Genomic DNA, 8,252 nt, shown 5'->3' with positions numbered 1-8,252 from the left:
GGCGAGTTCAAGACCTGCAAGGACACACTAGGGAGCCCCTGGGGATGGAGCTGTTGGAACAGCTAGCCTAGCATGCACAAGGCCCTGACGTCCAGCCCGCACCAACACACACACCCTGGAAATTAATTCTCAGAAGCAGCCCTACGCTCAGGGCTAGGCCCTACCCAACCTCATGCCTCCCTTCCCTCAGGCCCTGTGCTGACCAGGCCTGCGCGTCTCTTGCTGACAGGTTCCCCAGCCTGGTGGAGCAGCTGATTGGCGAGTGTGCCAACCGCCCAGTGCTTCCTACCTCCTACCCTGCCTGGCTTCTCTCCATCCTGGGAAGATGTTCCTAGTGGGCCTGACAGGAGGCATTGCCTCAGGCAAGAGCTCCGTCATCCAGGTGTTCCAACAGCTGGGCTGTGCTGTGATCGATGTAGACGTCATTGCCCGGCACGGTGAGTTGGAAGGGGACCATTGTCCTGTGCATCCCTCCGTCTACCAGCGTCCTCTGATCTTCTTGCAGAGTTCGTTGCCTGTCTCCGCGCCACCTTCCCCGTGGGCTCTTCTGTTTATTCTTCATTTGCCCTAAGAGTCCCTTCTTCCTAAACTGAGCTCTAAACTCCACCCCTGGCTTGAGGGATTCTGTGTTCTCTGCTCCTCCCCTCAGTTTGAAGGAGACAGCCTTGGGCTCCCTCATAGTTTGCCCCTAATCACTGGGGGCCTTCTGGGTTGCTGGAGTCTCTGGAATGACCCACACTCCACTGTCTTCTTACCACAGTGGTCCAGCCAGGGTACCCTGCCCACCGGCGCATTGTAGAGGCCTTTGGCACTGAAGTCTTGCTGGAGAATGGTGACATCGACCGCAAGGTCCTTGGAGACCTGATCTTTAACCAGCCCGACCGCAGACAGCTCCTCAACTCTATCACCCACCCTGAGATCCGCAAGGAAATGATGAAAGAGACCTTCAAGTACTTCCTTCGAGGTGAGACAGACAGCTCCTCACGCAGCCGGGGCCTTTCTCTGTTTGCAGCTGGACCAGGTAGAGGAATCGCCTGTCTAGGTGCTGAGTTCACACTACTTCCCTCCCTCTGCAGGAGAGATGGAGGGTGGAGAAGCTGCTCCAGGAGATGTCCGCCGGCCTCTGGCACACATGGCCTCTAGTCTGCATCTCTGAGTAGGCGGCCTAGCGGCCTAGGGGCCATCCCCTGTCAGTTGTAGTGTGGAGACTATTTCCTGGAGAGTATGGGGACCCATTTTGGTTTCTTCAAGTTTTCCCACTGTAACCATGGCCAGGCCCCTTTTTCTTCATGCCTTAGGTTCTTGTGTCTAGAGTAGGGACTGTCCTCTGGTCAGTACTTCCCTCTGAAAGACCATGATGATAAGCATCTATGCTGTTGACCCAATCCTGCCTGCCCCTCAGTCCCTAAAGCGCTGGGAAGGCCAGAGCTGCCTCCTAGCACCTGCTGCTTTGTAAATGCGCCCCCCCCCCCCCCCCCCGTGACACTTTGCCAAAGTCATCTTTCTTCCTCCCAAGAAGAATCTGGACTCTGCCTTTGTCCTCCAGTGTCTGCCAGTCCATCACCGTGCCTGCTCCCCCGCCCGCCCGCCCGCCCTTGCCTGGCAAAGCCTTCTGCCTTTCAGCCCTGCCCTTTACATTTGCTCCGAGGCCAGCTCTGAGTCCATGTGCGGGGCTGCAAGGCACCAGTGGCTTCCCCCGTCTGAAATTAAGCACTGGATAATGTCACCAGTTCCAAAGCATGCTGGTTGTGTCATCTACCCAGCCCTCCCCCCCCACCTCCCCAACCACCACTACTTAAATAAAAGCCAGAAAGCTCTTTTCAGTTCGATAAGGTGAAAAATGGGGGCGACAGCTGTGGCTTCCACAGCCCCAGCCTCTCCCTGATGAGTTTAACAAATACAACTGTCAAAGTTGGTATAATCAAACGTCAGATAAGATCACCAGCTGTTGGGGAGGTCTCTGCGTAGGCAGGCGGATGTCTTAATAGAGTCAGCACGGTTTGCAGGGCTTATCAAGCAGGAGGGATGTGACAGCTGAATAGCCCTTTACCGGTGAACCAAAGAGCTGGCTTCCAGCTCCCAGGAGGGCCTGGGAGAAAGGACAGTGAGAGGGGAGGGAGCGAGGGGAGCGGAGTAGGAAGCGGAGATAAGAGGCCCAGGAGGATCTGGTCTTTTCTGTGCCTCGGAGCTGGAGAGGGTGAGGTGGGAAGTACAGGAGCTCAGTGCCAGCATCCCTCCTCCCAGGGACAATAGCACTGACACCCGCCATTTAGGGAGCGCTTAGCTCAGTGGTTGTATGCACTCAGCTCTGTAGTCTTGCCCATCGCCCTGGGAAGCAGGTGCTCCATCCACTCATTACACAGATTAGGGTTCTTAAGGACCCGTGGTCACGTGAGGTGCTATGAGCCAAGGTGTGTCAGCGGCCCTCACCCTCAACCAAGGCTTCTCTTAAGGCTTCCTGAACAGTCAGCCCAGCAGCTGGTGTGCAGTTCTGTGGTTCAAAGTGTCTGGAATGAGGCACCGCCTGCCCGGGGCCAGGCTCTCTGGGGCCAGGCTCTCTGAGAGGCACCAATCCCTGGAACAGCTGGAGTGCTCAGAGCTCTCGAGTGCGCCCACCCAGGCTGTGTGAGGGCATCACCTCTCTCCAGCCTCATTGTGGGAGTGCGCCCACTCAGGCTGTGTGAGGGCATCACCTCTCACCAGCCTCACTGTGGGAGTGCTGTTGCTGCCTTTTTTCCATTGAGGGGATCCTGTAGTTAGCATGAACTCGCTGCTGTGGGATAGTATAGGTCTCTCACAGAGAGCCACAGAAGTAGCTGTAGGACTCTTTTTTTGTTTGTTTGTTTGTTTTTCGAGACAGGGTTTCTCTGTGTAGCCTTGGCCATCCTGGACTCACTTTGTAGACCAGGCTGGCCTCGAATTCACAGGGATCCGCCTGCCTCTGCCTCCCGAGTGCTGGGATTAAAGGCGTGCGCCACCACACCCGGCTGGGACTCTTTAAAAGGGGGCCATGTCTGGTCCTGGCTTCCAGGAGCAAGCCAATCCTTTGGGGTTTTTTGGTTTTGGTTTTTTCGAGACAGGGTCTCTTTGTAGCCTTGGCTGTCCTAGACTTGCTTTGTAGACCAGACTGGCCTCGAACTCACAGTGATCCGCCTCCCCCTGCCTCCCAAGTGCTGGGATTAAAGGCTGTGCCACCACAGCCAGCTTCCTTTGGGGTTTTTGAGCCATTATGAAATTAAATAGGGCAGAAAGACCCCAGCATCTCCCAAAAACTACCCAGAGTCCTACAACCCTGGCTGTGTCTTGCCTCTGGTTGAAGATTAAGACTGACCCTGACCACCTGGTCCCCTTCGGAGCACTGCTGCAGGCCTCCGCCTGGGCTGAGCAGAATTTCTGAGCTCCTTGGGTTCTGCTGGTCCTCACCTGGCTTCCACCCTCTCATTCCAAGTATTCGTGTCTTCTCCACTTTTCCAAGCCAGTGCAAATGCCAGCCCTTCTCCAAGGTCTTCCCTGATCAGCCAGCCAGAAGTTATTTTCTGCAGCACTCTGCTCTGAATGGCATTGGAACTGGCTGGCACTCAGGGTATGTCTGTCCTTGGAAAGTCTCCCATCTGCTGGGCACTCTCCATTGCAGGGGCTGGTTGCAAGCATTCTTCCTGGTGGTCTTTTTTTTTTTTTTTTTTTTTTTTTCTTCTTCTTCTTCTTCCTGGTGTTCTTGTAGACTTGAGCTTGGGAGTTTTCTGTCCTCTCCCCAGGATATCGCTATGTCATTCTGGACATCCCCCTTCTGTTTGAGACCAAGAAGCTGCTCAAGTACATGAAGCACACCGTGGTGGTGTACTGGTAAGTGTGAGGCCTGGCCTGACTGGTAAGGTATACCTGGAAAACGTCCCTTTACACCTTTCCCATGGGGTGGCCAAGGCACAAAGTGGGTTGGGGTAGTGATGCCCACGCTTACAGAAATCAGCTTTTGTTCCTGATCTTGATGCACACCTGTGGCAGGTAGGAGACAAGAGGAGCCCCTGGCTTCTCTAGTGTTTGGGAAGGGCTCCCCCTGCTGGCTGTTAGCGGCACTCCGGTTGGGCTACCTGGTTTTGCCTCTGGCCGCCCTGTAACTCACTGGCTCCCTTCTTCCTCCTAGAGCACTTCACAACTTCCCAAACAGCTCCTTTCATTCAACATGAAATTCTCATGGCAGAGGGACACTTCTGAGCTCTAGAGGGAAATGGAAGTGGAGGCAGTTGCAGAATTTGTTCAAGATCGTCCATTGGTAGCACCCGTGCATGAGTGCTGTGTGGAGGCAGCTGTCAGAAGCCACCTGAGGAAGGAGCTTTATTCTCAGAGTCCCCCAGGACAGGAAGCAAGTCAGAACCCAGGTTTGGCAAACAGGAGAATCGAGCTGCCAGAGAAATGAGTCCCAGTCCCTGCGGATGACAGGGTAGATGAGGCTGCAGGGGTCTTCTGCTTCCCAGAGATTCCCAGATGTCACCCACAAGTATAGCAGACACATAGGTGGGCCTTGATTCTGCAGGTATTTTGAGCACAAGGTGGTTCTCGAGGGACTGATGTGTGGGAGGCTCTCAGCACACTGGAATGCTTAGTGCCCTGAGCACCACCCTGCTCTTACCCCAGCTCCCTCATGAGCTGTCATTTCAGACTCAGCCTGCATCCCCTGGGACAGGGGTACTAACATCCTGCCAGTCCCTCCCCGGCAAGCCTTCAGGCTCTCCCTTGTTTGGTTTGGTTTTTATTTTTTGTGGCAATGAAGATGAATCCAGGGCCTTGAGCGTGTTGGGCAAGTGCTCCAGTAGCTAAGTTGTGTCTCCAGCCTCTCTGCATTCCCTGCGTTCTTTGTTCTGTTTGTGGACGGTGCCAGCTGAGGCCGGGAGAGCCCTATGAAGCCCTCAGATTTCCCATGCTTTAATAACAAAATTGAGGGCTTAGAGAAATGGCTCGGCATTTAAGAGCACTTGCTGTTCAGAGGACCCAGGTTCAGTGCCCAGCGTCTCGATGGTGGCTCACAACATTCTTTTGGCTTCTGTGGGCACCAAGTACAATTGATGCCCTTACATACGTGCAGACAAAAACACTCAGAAAATAAATGAATCTCTTAAAAAATTGTATCTAAGGCCGGACGTGGTGGCACACGCCTTTAATCCCAGCACTCGGAAGGCAGAGGCAGGCGGATCGCTGTGAGTTCGAGGCCAGCCTGGTCTACAAAGTGAGTCCAGGACAGTCAAGGCTACACAGAGAAACCCTGTCTCGGAAAAAAAAAAAAAATTGTATCTAGGTATCCAAGAGGCCAGAAGAGGGCATCAGATGACGTTATAGATGGTTATGAGTCATCATGTGGTTGCTGGGAATTGAACTCAGGACCTTTGAAAGAGCTGCCAGTGCTCTTAACCTCTGAGCCATCTCTCCAGCCAGAAGGTTAGATTATTATGAGCCCTCATGGAGCACTTCTTACAGAGTAATCATACCTAAATGTGAGCCTTAATATTTTTAAGAAAACTTGATTTGTGAAATAATAAAGAAAACACAGCCATAAACAAAATCAAGCACTGGCTGTCACAGTCCTGCGTTCCAGGAGGCGCTGTGTTCTGCGCCACACTCTGGGAGAGTGTGCTCCTAAGCTTCTGCCAGCCAGCTGCATTCCCCTGTAGATTCCCAGCCACAGGCGTGCCTCGCGTTAGGCTGAGTGTGTTCTCTGCCCACTGCACACTCTATTAGTGGCTTGATTTTTTTTTTTTTTCTTTCTTTCTTTTTTTTTTAAAACGGTTTCTCTGTGTAGCTTTGGCTGTCCTGGACTCACTTTGTAGACCAGGCTGGTCTTGAACTCACAGAGATCTGCCTGCCTTTGCCTTTGGAGGGCTGGGATTCAAGGTATGTGCCACCTTGCCCAGCAGGGTTGATTTTCATAGAGGAAGCTCCACATATGTCTGGCTTTTTCTGTTTCTCTGGTTGTAGATAAAAGGCCTGGAATGGTTAAAAAAAAAAAAAAAAAAATCGTCCCATTTTATAGTAGGGAAAACTCAGGCCAGTGGGCAAGCAAAAAGACATAGGTGGTGAAAAACACCTGCTGCGGCCTTTTGCTTTGGTTAGGAGTCTGAAGTGGTTGGCTGGGCTAGGGGTTCTGTTGTACGGGACCTGTCACAGCCAGGTAGCATGGCTCCCATGTGGCTGCAGGCAGGGGAGGGAGCGTCCTAAGGAAGATGCTGTCCTGGCCTATGTTCCAGGCTGAGCCTCAGCAGCTGCCCACTCCTGCTATGGGGAGGGAGGCTGGGGTCCACCGTACACTTTTGCCCTGTCCTTAGTGACCGTGATACCCAGCTGGCGAGGCTGATGAAGCGGAACAGTCTGAACCGTGAGGACGCAGAGGCAAGGATCAATGCCCAGCTGCCGCTGAAGGACAAGGCCCGCATGGCCAACCACGTCCTAGACAACTCAGGCGAGTGGAGCCTCACCAGACGCCAGGTCATCCTCCTGCACGCCAAGCTGGACCGCTCCATGGAGTACCTGCCGCTGAGGCTTGGGTTCCTAACGGGCCTCGCGGGCATTGCCAGCCTCCTCTACCTGCTCACCCGTTACCTTCTCCCTTCCCCGTAGCTGGGCACACCAAGGCAGCAAGTCTTGGGCCTCCTCTTCCTTGGAGGCCTAAGTCAGGTTCCATGGCCTCCACACTACACTCACTCTGCCTCTGGGACTGGCCCCTGTGCTGGGCCGGCCCTGGAATGTGTCCAGTCTGGGACTCAGAGAGCAAAAAGAAGCCCCCTGTCAGTAGGTACCCCTTCCCGCCCTCCCTAGAGCCCCACCCTCCCCTAGTGTCACCGGCAGAACAGTATCCATGACTGCAGGAAAACAGCAGTTAGCAGTCTCCATGGCTCTCCCCACAGTTAAAGCTATGTGGCCAACAGTTTCCTGGGCCTGAACCTTCTTGGAGCATCTGCCCCAACACGGCCACAACCTCCATAGTGGACCACAGCAAACCCTTCTAGGCTGAAGGCCTTTTCCTTCCAACAGAACTGTCCCCTGGCTGGAAGCCTCTTGCCGGGTTGCAGTGTCAATCCTCCAGGGGATGCTGTGGCTAGGCCGAGGCAGGGCCCTTTAGAGAGGTCATCTGCTAGTGAGGCTTTACTCACAACTTGGCCACTACCTCCCACCACTCTGCCTCTGAGCCCTGTACTCTTGGCATTCCCCGGGCCCTATGCTATCTTACATCTGTGCCTTCCCCCAGATGCCCCACCCCCCACCCCCATGGCATCTTTGTCCCGGTCAGGCACCAGCAGCCCCAGGTGCTCCAAGATCACCCTCCCATGTGTTATCTTGACCTGTGATAGAATAATCAGCACGAGACTGATTGGCTTCTCCTAGACTGTGCGCCTCTAGATGGCAGGGCTGGCTCGCCTCTGCGTCCACCGGTGCTCAATAAAGCGAATTGGTCTGAAATGTCCACTGGATTCCACTTGGCCGCTGCTCACGCTAGGGAGGCTTACACAGAGGACGCCAGCCAGTCCTGTGCAGCCCTGGGAGGGTGCTGTCTGCCGGGCAGATCACATCCACTCACCCCGCAGGTCTGGCTTTTTTCTTCCCAACCCAATTAGACCAGGACAGACATCAGCCTTCCCTACCCGCGCTGCAGACCTGCTGATGTGTAGAGCTTGTTCCTGGCAGCCTATTAAGGCCAAAAATGAGTGTGACTAATGTGAATGCAGCAGTGGCCGTTCTTAATGTCCCCTTTCACGGAGCAGCTTAAACCTCAGAGAGCACCTCATTAGCTCCCCGCACATTTCCAAGCAGCAAAAAAGGGTGGGACAGCCAGTGAGGAGCTGCAGGAGGACAGCAGAGCCTGCGTGCTCCCTCAGATCAGTGCGGTCCGGCAGAAACCTCCAAAGGGGAGACACTGAACCCCAGCAGTGCCCTGTAACCTAACCCCACGGCATGCCAGGTGCAAGTACCAACACTGCAGAGCAATGTGGGGTTTGGTTTGGGTTGTACAGGTTCTGAACTGCACCCTTTACCTGAGCCCCCTCTCAGGATGAGCAGGAGACCCAGGGCTGGGGCCCAGTTGTGTCTCCTTGCCTTTGGTTTCTGCATGGTAAGTTGAGGACAGTAAAAAACCCTTCGCAAACCATGAAGTTCAAAGAAGAATTTGCTTGGTGTGGGAGAATGTTAGTCCAAAGGTGTGCAGAGGCCAATGCAGTTATGTACTGGCCTGATCACACCACAGCTGGCCCCCCCCTCCTGTGTCTGTC

General features: G+C 54.2%; 1 protein-coding gene across 1 annotated transcript; it reads left to right on the top strand.

Annotated features, from left to right (window-relative positions):
* The first annotated feature begins 277 nt into the window (after positions 1 to 277).
* Dcakd (dephospho-CoA kinase domain containing) lies at positions 278 to 7,002 on the top strand. Its single transcript, XM_051158807.1, has 4 exons — positions 278 to 437; positions 761 to 964; positions 3,756 to 3,843; positions 6,315 to 7,002. The coding sequence occupies exons 1-4, from the start codon at positions 326 to 328 to the stop codon at positions 6,604 to 6,606; spliced, it is 696 nt and encodes a 231-aa protein (XP_051014764.1). The 5' UTR covers positions 278 to 325; the 3' UTR covers positions 6,607 to 7,002.
* Positions 7,003 to 8,252: the final 1,250 nt, after the last annotated feature.

Source organism: Acomys russatus, chromosome 16 (assembly GCF_903995435.1).
Source record: "Acomys russatus chromosome 16, mAcoRus1.1, whole genome shotgun sequence".
Lineage (NCBI taxonomy): Eukaryota > Metazoa > Chordata > Mammalia > Rodentia > Muridae > Acomys > Acomys russatus.
Note: the sequence above shows the minus strand (reverse complement) of the source record. Positions and strands in the feature narration are given on the sequence as shown.